The sequence below is a fragment of the Dermacentor albipictus genome, unplaced genomic scaffold, assembly GCF_038994185.2.
Source record: "Dermacentor albipictus isolate Rhodes 1998 colony unplaced genomic scaffold, USDA_Dalb.pri_finalv2 scaffold_15, whole genome shotgun sequence".
Lineage (NCBI taxonomy): Eukaryota > Metazoa > Arthropoda > Arachnida > Ixodida > Ixodidae > Dermacentor > Dermacentor albipictus.
In genome coordinates this window covers 75,001-87,500 of record NW_027225569.1, presented here as the reverse complement: position 1 = coordinate 87,500, position 12,500 = coordinate 75,001, and the positions used below count along the sequence as shown (strand labels likewise).

The window sequence follows — 12,500 nt, the reverse complement described above, 5'->3', positions numbered from 1 at the left end:
TTACTCCCATTCCGCGCAAGAGTGCCGAGGCGGACTTCAGAAAGCCCACCCAGTGTGCGTTACTGCGTTTCTACCCGCGGGCGCGGCCAAGCCAACCGTCCAAGGTTGCAGCCGGCGTCCACTGGGCGCAACAAATTTGGCACGGGGCGCCCTTCGAAATTCGGGCAATCCCCGGCATGTTCGGGTATAGCCGTCCCCGCGTCCAAGCGGGGCCAGCGGTGGAAAGCGTCGGGCGCAGCGAGCTGCTTCACCCACACGGGGTAGAAACAATGGCGCTCGTCACCCTCGAACAATCCGGTAATGATCCTTCCGCAGGTTCACCTACGGAAACCTTGTTACGACTTTTACTTCCTCTAAATGATCAAGTTTGGTCATCTTTCCAACAGACCGGCGCAACCGAAAGGCCGCGCCGGACATCGGTCCGAAGACCTCACTAAATCATTCAATCGGTAGTAGCGACGCGCGGTGTGTACAAAGGGCAGGGACGTAATCAACGCGAGCTTATGACTCGCGCTTACTGGGAATTCCTCGTTCAAGGGGAACAATTGCAAGCCCCTATCCCAATCACGAAAGAAGTTCCACGGGTTACCCAGTCTTTTCAGACAGGGATAAAGACACGCTGCTTCCTTCAGTGTAGCGCGCGTGCGGCCCCGGACATCTAAGGGCATCACAGACCTGTTATTGCTCTGTTTCGTGCGGCTAGGAGCCGCTTGTCCCTCTAAGAAGGTTGTAAGGTGCTGGGAACCCCGCACCTATTTAATAGGCTAGAGTCTCGTTCGTTATCGGAATTAACCAGACAAATCGCTCCACCAACTAAGAACGGCCATGCACCACCATCCACCGAATCAAGAAAGAGCTCTCAATCTGTCAATCCTCCCAGTGTCCGGGCCGGGTAAGTTTTCCCGTGTTGAGTCAAATTAAGCCGCAGGCTCCACTCCTGGTGGTGCCCTTCCGTCAATTCCTTTAAGTTTCAGCTTTGCAACCATACTTCCCCTGGAACCCAAACACTTTGGTTTCCCGGAAGCTGCCCGCCGAGTCATTTGAGTAACTCAGGCGGATCGCTGCTTGGCATCGTTTATGGTCAGAACTAGGGCGGTATCTGATCGCCTTCGAACCTCTGACTTTCGTTCTTGATCAAAGAAAACATTCTTGGCAAATGCTTTCGCAGTAGTTCGTCTTGCGACGGTCCAAGAATTTCACCTCTAGCGCCGCAATACGAATGCCCCCGTCTGTCCCTCTTAATCATTACCTCGTATTCCAAAAACCAACAGAACAGAAACGAGGTCTTGTTCTATTATTCCATGCAAGTTTATTCAGGCGACTCGCCTGCGTTGAGCACTCTAATTTTTTCAAAGTAAAAGCACCGGCCTTCTCGAGGCACACAATGAAGTGCACCAAGAAAGGACCGGCATGATGTTCAGTCCGAGCCGTCGCATCGGGTAGATGCACTACTCGTCTGGAACTGAGATCCAACTACGAGCTTTTTAACCGCAGCAGCTTTAGTATACGCTATTGGAGCTGGAATTACCGCGGCTGCTGGCACCAGACTTGCCCTCCAATTGATCCTCGTTAAAGGATTTAGAGTGTACTCATTTCAATTACGGGGCCTCAAAAGAGTCCCGTATTGTTATTTTTCGTCACTACCTCCCCGTGCCGGGAGTGGGTAATTTGCGCGCCTGCTGCCTTCCTTGGATGTGGTAGCCGTTTCTCAGGCTCCCTCTCCGGAATCGAACCCTGATTCTCCGTTACCCGTAACAACCATGGTAAGCAAGTAACCTACCATCGAAAGTTGATAAGGCAGACACTTGAAAGAAACGTCGCCGGCTCGTGGCCATGCGATCAGCACAAAGTTATCCAGAGTCACCACACAATACGGGCCGAAACCCGATCGATCTTGGTCTAATAAAAGCACCCGTCGCCCAAAGGGCTTCAGGCTCACTGCATGTATTAGCTCTAGAATTGCCACAGTTATCCAAGTAGGAAGAAACGATCTAAGGAACCATAACTGATTTAATGAGCCATTCGCGGTTTCGCCTTATTTCGGCATGTACTTAGACATGCATGGCTTAATCTTTGAGACAAGCATATGATTACTGGCAGGATCAACCAGGTAATCGTTCAACTGCGCGTCCCGCCTGTCAAGCAGGCCGGACGCCGTTTTTGCGATGCCGAGGCCACCTTCAGGCGCCCCAGCACGCTTCGTTCTTGCAAAGAGTAGCACTTTGCACAGTCCGAGACGACGGCGTTCGAGCTCGCTACGGCGCCCTCCCCGAAGGGCCGGGTATCGCCACGCGGCAAGAAGCACGCAACATTCTCGATAGACTGGTTGTGTCGACTCGATCACGGCTTGCGGTTTCTCTTGAGCCCGCAGCACAGGTGGACCGACCGACACTTGCAACGTAGCCGAGACGGCAAAGCCGCCAGGCGACGGGTCACGCCCGCGCCTTCGGCGCTTTCGCATTTGACTCGTCCGAGGACGATGCGGAACACAACTCGATATCGTGGAGAAAGCGTCGTCCGACAACCAGCCCCTAACGCATCAAGCGGATGAGGCTGCAGACGTCAGCTGTGGGATCCACGGGAGCGATACCGGGGACACGCTTGACGGGCACGAAGCCCGCCGCATATCAAACACCCAGGTCGCTTTTGGGGGCGACTGCTCTCTGGGACCCCCATATAATAGCAGCGATAAGTTCCCAAATCTCCATGGGGCCGTACTCGTGCCACTTTCGACGAGCGTTTGGCGAAAATCGTGCCGCCTCGCAGCGCCGCGAGCGAGATGGAAAGCTTACGTCGGCAGCGCAATGCCGAAGTCGTGAAAGCGCAGCGCGTCGACCGAATGCGCGAACGGCAATCTCTCGCCTATGGACAGCGCGGTTTCCAGAACAATCGCCTTTCTGTGCCCCTACGGGGCCACACGCTAGCGCGGCCCTTTCGCCGTTTCCGAGCACGAGTGCGACCGGCGCGGGCGGCGGGCTCGACACCCCGGCTGACGCCGTTTCGGACTTTGTCTCTTCGCGCGCTCGCGCCAACGTCGCGGCAAAACGACGACCTCTGCGCGGTTCTTTCCCGGTTCCCGGCGTGCTATAGTGCAGCCAGCCGGACGGTGACGACGACTCAGTCGCGGCCGTGCGGTGGCTTGTACGCCAAAGTTGCGTGACGGGCGTCGAGCTCCCGCCGCGGCCCGGCTCAGGTGGTTTCGGACTTCTGTCTCTTCCGAGCGCTCGCGTCGTCGTGGGCACGATCCTCGAGTGCGGAGCGGTGCGCGGACACCACCACGAACACGCGCAAGCCGAAAACGGCACTACGGTACAACGTCGGCCAGGGCGGTACGGCCCCTTATATGAGCAGCGATAAGTGACCAGACCTCCACGGGGCCGTACTCGTGCGACAAGGCGGCGTACTGCGCCGAGCCGAGCGCCAATATTTGGCCTTGGCACGGCCGATTTGAGCTCTCGCGATCGCCGCGGTACCGCCGCTCACCGATTCAAGGCACGCTAGCGCGGCCCCTTCGCCATTTTTCGAGTAAGAGTGCGAAAAGCGCGCGCGGCGTGCTCGACGCCCCGGCTGACGTAGTCTCGGACTTAGTCTCGCTCACGCCGCCCCGGCTGACGTCGTCTCGGACTTAGTCGCGCTCACACCGCCCCGGCTCACGTGGTTTCGGATTTCCGTCTCTTCCGAGCGCTCGCGTCGTCGTGGGCACGATTCTCGAGTGCGGAGCGGTGCGCGGACACCACCACGAACACGCGCAAGCCGAAAACGGCACTACGGTACAACGTCGGCCAGGGCGGTACGGCCCCTTATAAGAGCAGCGATAAGTGACCAGACCTCCACGGGGCCGTACTCGTGCGACAAGGCGGCGTACTGCGCCGAGCCGAGCGCCAATATTTGGCCTTGGCACGGCCGATTTGAGCTCTCGCGATCGCCGCGGTACCGCCGCTCACCGATTCAAGGCACGCTAGCGCGGCCCCTTCGCCATTTTTCGAGTAAGAGTGGGAAAAGCGCGCGCGGCGTGCTCGACGCCCCGGCTGACGTCGTCTCGGACTTAGTCGACGCCCCGGCTGACGTAGTCTCGGACTTGGTCTCGCTCACGCCGCCCCGGCTGACGTAGTCTCGGACTTGGTCTCGCTCACACCGCCCCGGCTCACGTGGCTTCGGACTTGGTCTCTTCGAGCGCTCGCAGCCAGGTCGGGGCCGACGCCGACGTCTGCGTGGGGCTTCAACGATTCCCGGCGCGACGCAATGCAACTGCGCGCAGGATGCCAGCGACTCCGCCGTGGCCGTGCGGCGGTGTACACGCAGAAGTTTCGTGAAGGGGTATCGAGCTCCCGCCGCCCCGGCGGACGTGGTTTCGGACTTTAGCGCTCGCAGCGATCTCGCGGCGATCGCTGACGTCTGCGCGGTTTCAGGTGTGCTACGATGCAGCAGTCTGCCGCACGACAATTTACGGAAGCGAGTGCATTCCGCCCCGGCGGACGCGGCAGCGGACTTTGTGCCTGCGGGAGTGCTCTTGTTGCTGTAAAATTTGAACGGGTGCAGCTGCGCGAAGCAAGTGTACACATTTTCTCTCTCTCTCTCTCTCTCTGTCTCTGAGGCGACTGTAATTTTAATTTAAATGCAATTGGAGGCGGGAGCAACCTGATGAGAGTAGGCGGACTTCGGCACACCTTGTAGTTTAGAAATTGTTTTCAAGCTTTGAGGACATACACAATCGCGCCATCTGCTTTCCCCGTCTCTTTGGCACTTCATAGTGTGTGCAGCATGCTCTGCATTCCAAAGAAACGCGCCTGTTTCTCCCCCTCTCTCACGTTCTTCTTGTCTTTCTTGCTGCTCTTGTGAGAAGTTGCTATGCTCTTTACTCGCTGTAAAATAGAATGCTTGCGCGAGCCAACAACTTGCGTGTCTTTCTTTTTTTTTGTTGTTGTTGTTGTTTTTTTCTCTCTTCCCAAGACGTTTCTGCCATTATTCACTAGCTCTCGTTCTTAGTAGGCAACGGAGCGTTAGCTCGCGCCATCTACCTTTCTTTCTGTATGGCGAAGGCCGTAGGTTTTCCTAGTTCCGCACACAGATGGCGCGGATGCGTTTTCGCGCCAGTTTCGAACGACCTCGCTGTACTCATGTTTCTCAATTAAATGTTTCAAAGGGGCTTGAGAAAGGGCGTGGTCCTTTTTTCTTGCGCAAGGCTGAGCTTTCCAGCTGTGCTTAAGCTATGCTAGCATGTGTGCGTATATATGTGTGTGTGTGTGTGTGTGTGTGTGTGTGTGTGCGTGCGCGCGCGCGCGTGCGTGCGCGTGCATATGTGTGCGTGTGTGTGTATACACGCACACGGTAAAGATGATGGGGTAGCGCTATTTCTTTCTTTCTTTCTTTTTTTTTTAACAACACCTGTGCTCCACATGGCGATCTTCCTGCCCTCTATGTTTCCGGTTGGAAGGAGTGCGCAGCCTTTTCTATATTTATTTTTCTTTTTTCATTCTCTTTCATTCGTACATGAGGCGCGCTACCTAATTCTAGCGGTCGAATCGACACGTTGCAATCCGTCCCGGCCTGTGCCGTATGAAAACTTTCAGTGGGCCTTGCGGTAAATAAAAGGAAATGAGGGAAATGCGCGTAGTGTATTACACTTGCGCACGGGCTTGAAACGAAGGCCTCAAAGAAAGCCGCCTTGAGCGGTCGCATTCAGACGGAAGTAAGCATTCCCCTTGCGCGTGTTTTCCGCTCGCCTGTTCCGTTTTCTGCGAGGTTGCCTTCGTTGGTTTTGCCTTGCAAACAAGCTTGCGCTCGGGTCTCGTTTCTACGCGACGGCGTTTCGTTAACAGTGAAAGACTGAGGCGTCGCGAGTTGATTCGCGAGATAGAGAGCATAGAGTCTCTAGACGGGCTGGGTTTTATAAGATTGCCCACGCTGTTGCTGAGGTTACCAATGTCGCCAGGGCACCCACAAGGCAGTGGTACAATGGAGTGAAGTGAAAGACATCGCTTCTCGGCCTTTTGGCTAAGATCAAAGCCCTGGACGACCCACACCGGCCCGCTTCCTGGTCCTGCCGCTGCCTGGCGCTGCCTGCCGCCCCTCGGAGACTCCTGCCCTGCTCGGCCTGACCACTGCTTGGTGCTGCCTGCCTGCGGGGTGCCTGCTGGTCCTGCCGTCTCGACTGGTGCTGTGCTGGGGCACAACCGGCTGGCCCCTGCCTTCGCCATCGTCTGTCATGGGCCTGGCCCACTAGCTGCCACCCCTGGTGGCCCCCTAGCCTCCGGACCTGGCCTCCTTTGAGGAGAGCCGCCGGGTCCGGAAGGTAAGACCATCCAATGGACTCTGGGGGCCACGGCCGCACGGCCCATGACATCTCTGAAGACGATGGCGACCCCATCACCCCTGGGCAGGAACGCCAGCCGGCCCGTGAGGATGGCACCCTCACGGTGTTCTTTCCCGTGCCCCAAACGGTCCGGTGCTGCGAAGAGGGCTGCCGAGCTGCCTATGCCGCGGCCAAATGGACAGCGCGGCGGCAGTCCCTCCAGCGGCACCTGGAACTTGAACACGGCACCAGGATCCGGCGCACCATCAACGTGTGCACCATCTGCGGCGAGACACTAGGGCTTCGACCAGCCTCTCACGCCTGCCTGGCTGCAGCCAACTTGACTGCCGCCCCCCCTGCTGCCCTGCCACACCAGTGTGGCAGTTGCCCAATGTCCTTCCCCACAAGGAGGGGCTTGGGCAACCACGAGCAGTGGCACAGGAGGGAGGCGGCACTGGCGGCCAGGCGTGATCTCGCCGCGGGTGCTGCCACTGGTGCGTCGGAGCAGGACAGCGACAGCACCCCCGCAGCAGAGCAGGACAGCACCGAGGGTCCCGCTGAGGACCCTCCTGGAACACCAGCAGTGGCAACCGGGCAGGCCGCCGACCAGGAGCCGTCTCCCGTGGCACCTCGGGGAACACCTGGACACAGCAGCGATGGCGAGACGGCCGAGGCACCTTCTCCGCGGACGCCAAACCAGTCAGGGCGGACCGCGGCCTCGGCCTCCTCTTCTCCAACGCCATCGCTGCCGTCCAACCGAGGCAGCCCGGGAGCACCAGTCTCCGAGGTTCACGAGCCGGCGGCCATGCAGGAGCTCTCCCCAGGCAGGGCAGAGGTGCAGGACCACGACGGAAGCAACCAGGACTTCGGGACCCAGGACGAACACGCTGGTACCACACGGCCAGAGGGCAGTGCGTGGACCTTAGCGGACGAAACGGCAGAGCTGCGGGCATTGAGCCGGTTGCCTGAGTCTGCTGGGGAGTGGGCACGGTTCGAAAACATCCTTGACCGTGCCATTGCAGCCGCAACCAAACACCTGCGGCTGCCAGTCGGGGACTCGCGCCAATCACGGAGGCGCGAGGTGAACCCCGACAACCCCCAGCAGATACAAACTCTATACAGAAGGAACCGGCGCCGGGCAGTGCGGTTAATCACTGAAGGCCCGTCCCAGCTCTGTCCGATTGACCCCCACGCACTGCAGGACCACTATTCGAACCTCTGGTCACCAACACCCGTGGATACCAGCATCCTGAGGTCAAGGCTTCCAGCCACCGAAGAACTGGACTTGTGCCCCTTTACACCGGAAGAAGTCGCAGCCAAGCTCCGTAAATGCGAGAGTACAGCTCCAGGGGAGGACCGCCTCACGTACCACCACTGGAGGCAGGTGGACCCTGAGGGCAGGTTCCTGGCGGCGGTATACAACGTATGCCTCCAATACCGCCGCACGCCCCTGAGCTGGAAGTCGACGAGGACTATCCTGATCTACAAGAAGGGCGACCGCGAGGACCCCACAAACTGGCGACCCATTGCCCTTGGTCGCACGATCGCCAAACTGTATGCCGGGTGTCTCACCACCCGGCTGCAGAGGTGGTTGGGCGACCATGCGGTACTGTCCAGGTGTCAGAAGGGCTTCCTGCCGCACGATGGGGTGTTTGAACACAACTTCATGCTGCAGGGACGCCTGGATGATGCTAGGACAGGAGGTGGGGAGCTGTGCGTGGGGTTCCTCGATTTTGCCAACGCTTTCGGCTCGGTCGCCCATCAGGCCCTCGTCGATGCTGTCCGCGGCGCCGGCGCGGGGGAGGCCTTTGCTACCATCGTTGAAGACCTCTACCGCGCCAACACCACCTGCGTCGTGGCAGCAGCTGGCATTACGGAGCCAATCACCATCGGAGCTGGGCTGAGACAGGGCTGTCCTCTGAGCGGCCTGCTTTTCAACCTGGTGGTGGACCCGGTCATCCGTGCAGTACAGGGAGGCGATAGGCAGCACAACATCCTTGCCTACGCCGATGATCTGACGCTGCTGGCCGCGGATCCCGCCACCCTGCAGAGCCGCTTGGACCGTGTAACAGCCCTGTCTGCCCGGCTCGGGCTGCGACTCAACGCCGCCAAGTGCCGGTCTCTACACCTGTCTGGTCGCCACCCCGTGGGTACACGGCCCACCTCTTTCACCGTGGGTGGCGACCCGATTCCGGCACTTGGCGACTTCCAGGGGCACAAGTTCCTGGGCCGTCCAGTGGGGTTCAGGGTGCTACCGGACGAGACGACGGTCGACGAGGCCATCCACCTGGGCAGAAAGCTACTCTCCTCTATGCTCGCCCCATGGCAGAGGCTGGATGCTATCAAAACATTTTTGTATCCAGCCCTCAACTTTGCCATGCGGGTGGGCCTTGCCAGCAAGGGAGAGTGGCAACGCCTGGACGAGGAGCTCCGCCCGCTCATCAAGAAGACCCTGTACGTGCCAGCCAGAGCTTCCAATGAATACTTGTACGGAAGCTCACAGGCTGGCAGTGCAGGGATCCCACTTGCGGCGGAGCTCAGCGACATCTGTCGGGTGGATGGAGCCTTCAAACTACTGACGTCGACCGACGTGGAGGTCCGGGAGCGTGCAGCAGGAGAGCTCGAGGGCGTAGTGTCAAGGCGGCTGAGACGACCCGCGAACACCGAGGACATGGAGGCCTACCTCTCAGGCGAGACGGAGGGCGACTTTCGGCAAACGTCCACACAGGTCCAGTCTGTGTGGACGGAGGCCCGCAAAGCCTCCCGTCGCCTCTCCGTCGCCTGGGAGCTGTTGGAGCATGGAGCCCGCATCAACTGCGGGGAGGCCTCTGTGTCAGCGAGGAACCGCCACAAGCTGGTCAAGACCATCCGGGCGCTCCTCTCCACCGAAAGGGACCAATCTCTGCAAGACAAACCGAACCAAGGCAAGGCGATGGTGTGTGTGGCGGCCGACCCGGCAAACACCCACTTCATGAGGTCCGGCCGCTACACCCATTTCATCGACTGGCGCTTCATTCATCGAGCCCGGCTAAATCTCCTCCCCCTCAACGCCACAAGACTCTGGGCACCCGCGGCGGATAAAAGATGCAGACGCTGCGGGTATGGGGAGGAGACACTGCCGCATGTACTTTGCCACTGCATGCGGCAGAGCCGGGCCATGACGGAGCGTCATAACACCATCGTCGCCAGAATAAAAAAGGCTGCTTTGGGTCGGTTTACAGTCATTGCGGAGAACCAGGTCGTAGGCAACACATCACTCAAGCCCGACCTGGTACTGGCCCGTGGAGAGGAGGCACTCATCCTGGACGTCTGCTGCCCTTTCGAGAACAGGCTGCAGGCGTTCCAGGACGCCCGGAAGGCTAAGGAGGAGAAGTACGCCCCTGTACAGCGTCATCTCCTCCGGCGGTTCCAGCGCGTGACGGTGGACGCGGTGGTCGTCGGCTGCCTTGGCAGCTGGGATGTGGGGAACGACCGGGTGATGCGCAGGCTGTGCAGTAGGTCATACCTACGGACTCTCAAACGCCTGTGCATCAGCGACACAATAAGCGCCTCTACAAAGATTTTTAGAGCCCATGTCGGCACCTCTTAGACGATCTTATGTTTTTAGAGAAGCGCCATTTTTGCACTGTTTTACACCTTTACAGTTTTAGTCTTTTATTACTAACACCACTAACTAGTTTTTTTAGCCATTTGTTTGCGTTTTTAGATTATACACCTTTTACTCGTTTTCCCCTTGGTTTCGTAACACGTATCTTTTGATGTATTGTAATTAGCATGAATAAAAAACTCTGTTCTTATCAGCTTAATATCTGATACGGGTTCTATATGGACCCACGATATTAAACCTATTTTTGGAAGTTGGCGGAGTGCTTGAAGCCTGCTTCACCTCCGCCGCAGGTCGGCCCGGTATTGCACTACCTCCGGGATCGGCCCCCGCTCACTTAGGTGAGACTTCATTCAATCAAAATGAAGAACACAAGCTCGAAGCGAGCACTCACGTGACACGCACCATTCCCATACTATACGCAACGATGCCGGTGTTTCTGAACGATTGTCTGCTGTAATGAGCCACTTGGGGGGGGGGGAGGAAGGGTGATTAGCCGTGGGTTTTGCAATCAATGTAAGTCCCACTCAAAGCCAACACTGCATTTTGGAGTTCACTATCGCTTTGATCCGTAAACGACAGCAAGCTCGCCCTGCGAAAATCCGCTGCCCTAGTGGAAGAAAGGTTCCCTATGAAACAAAAATGGAGTGCCCGATTTCCGGCAACATTTTCGCTGCAGTGGGACCGAGCGCCTCGAAAACAAACTTGTCGTATGGCCAAGTGTGGCGAAATATATTCAAGGGTTCAGAGGTGCCTCAGCTTTCCAACCTGTATGTTATGAATACCTGTTGCTACCTTTTCGTCATCATCATCCTGCTGGCTACGACCACTGCAGGGCAAAGACCTCTCCCATAATTCTCCAAGCACCCCGGTCACGTGTAAGCCCGGTCACGGTCGCCGTCTAGTGCCTGCGCCCTTCCTAATCTAATCTGCCCTCCTAAATTTCCGCCACCCCGTGCTACGCTTCCCTTCTCTTGGAATTCAGTCGGTAACCCTTAATTGATGATCTTCCCCCCACATTGCATGCCCTGCGCACGCCCATTTCTTTTTCTTGGTTTAAACTAAGGTGTCATTAGCTCGCGTTTGTTCGCTCACCCCCCGAATCTGCTCTATTCTTATCCCCCGTAGCGCTACACCCATCATTCTTCTTTCCAAAGCTCGTCGCGTCGCCCTCAGTTACCCTTCGGTAATCCTTAAGGTCCTTCGTTGCGGCACTCGTGGCATCTTTCTCATTTAAATAAGGCTATTTCGTTCAGTTTTGGGGGAAAACTCAATGAGCTAGGCGCGATTGTGTCCCCGGCGCCGCTCTCAACAAGATGGCGGCGCCCAGGCTTTTTGCCTGGTGGTTCGGCTTGACGCAGAACACGCCTGCAGGGCAGTGAAGCCGCATTGAAGGGGCAACGAGCGGCGCAGTGAAGCGCATGCTCGGGCGAAAAACGCGAACATCAGCCAAAAATACAACCAAATGGCCAAATACGAATTTCCGTTATGGGAAATTGGAGTTCAGTTGGCGCGTTGCGCTCGCCTAAGGTAAAGAACATAAATGCGAGTGCCACATCAGCCAAGTCAATGCTGAGGATCGCGTATCATTTCTTATTTTTTTTCCCCCTTGCCTCCTGGCCTGCGTGGCCCTAACGCGCATGCCCACGAAAGTAATGCAATAAGGAAAACGCGAAATCATGCGGTGACGGCTGTATCATATCTATTGTGCGTGCTTTGTTCTTTTTGGACTACAGTGGTGTGCGTTATGAGAAAGTTTCAGTGACCAGCGAACCTATATTTAGAACCACATTTACGGTTACTGCTACAAGCTGCGGGTAGGTGTTTTTTTTTTCTTTCTTTCTTTTTTTCGCTACCAACGATGGCTTATCGCAACCGCGATCGGTTGTGCTAGACGCGTTCTTGCCAAACGTTGGCTCTATACGCGACCCGTGACGCGTTTTCGGCACATTCAAGCAGTCCATTGCAAACCGTTCCAAGAAGAAGGATGCTAGCTCCACGTTCCGCCGGGAGCGCTACTTCGAAGATTGTACTTTTAGACCCTCGAGGAAGCACCGCCATCCCACGTTTTCTATAACGCGCTAAGATTCAGAGCGACAGCGACCACTTGTCTTTGTCAATATCTCGGACACACTTTTTTTTTTTCTTTAATCCAGATCGTCAGACGAGCCCGCGTTCACGCGCACTCGCTCTCTCCGATAAGCAGGGTAGCTCGGTTGGGGTGTTGTAGGGCCTCGCGCATGCGCTGCTGAGTTCGTCGCTTCGCCGGCCGGTCGACGCTGGCGCGGTACTGGTAATCAACTTCGACGGGCATGGTGAAACGTCACTGTGAAGCGTCACGACTAGCAATGCAATGTGTTTGCGAGCAATCGGAGAAATGAGAGAGCCCCTGTAGATTAGTGGAAACGTTCCTCCAAGTATTACGTTTGCAATTTGCGCCTACGAACATGAACTAGACAAAGGAAATGATCTGTAGCCGCCTTCACTTCATAAAATTCCCGTACGAAGAAATTTGCGTGCGCACGTGATCTCCCGCATGAAACCAGACGATAGCTTAATTTTAGCCGTTCATTTCGATTTGCCGAATGTAAACCGGAACACTTT

General features: G+C 57.0%; 2 protein-coding genes and 2 non-coding genes across 4 annotated transcripts; 3 read left to right on the top strand and 1 right to left on the bottom strand.

Annotated features, from left to right (window-relative positions):
- Positions 1 to 298: 298 nt before the first annotated feature.
- On the bottom strand, positions 299 to 2,113 carry LOC135919074 (small subunit ribosomal RNA). Its single transcript, XR_010569877.1, has one exon. It is a non-coding gene; the product is annotated as a small subunit ribosomal RNA (ribosomal RNA).
- Positions 2,114 to 6,305: 4,192 nt separating this feature from the next.
- On the top strand, positions 6,306 to 8,361 carry LOC139051883 (uncharacterized). The gene is made up of 2 exons (XM_070528919.1): positions 6,306 to 8,275; positions 8,343 to 8,361. Exons 1-2 carry the CDS (start codon positions 6,306 to 6,308, stop codon positions 8,359 to 8,361), a joined length of 1,989 nt encoding a protein of 662 aa, XP_070385020.1.
- A 180-nt stretch (positions 8,362 to 8,541) lies between these two features.
- Positions 8,542 to 10,339, top strand: LOC139051868 (uncharacterized protein T26G10.4-like). Its single transcript, XM_070528901.1, has one exon. It carries the CDS (start codon positions 8,604 to 8,606, stop codon positions 9,879 to 9,881), a length of 1,278 nt encoding a protein of 425 aa, XP_070385002.1. The 5' UTR covers positions 8,542 to 8,603; the 3' UTR covers positions 9,882 to 10,339.
- Positions 10,043 to 10,232, top strand: LOC139051913 (U2 spliceosomal RNA). Its single transcript, XR_011509598.1, has one exon. It is a non-coding gene; the product is annotated as a U2 spliceosomal RNA (small nuclear RNA).
- Positions 10,340 to 12,500: the final 2,161 nt, after the last annotated feature.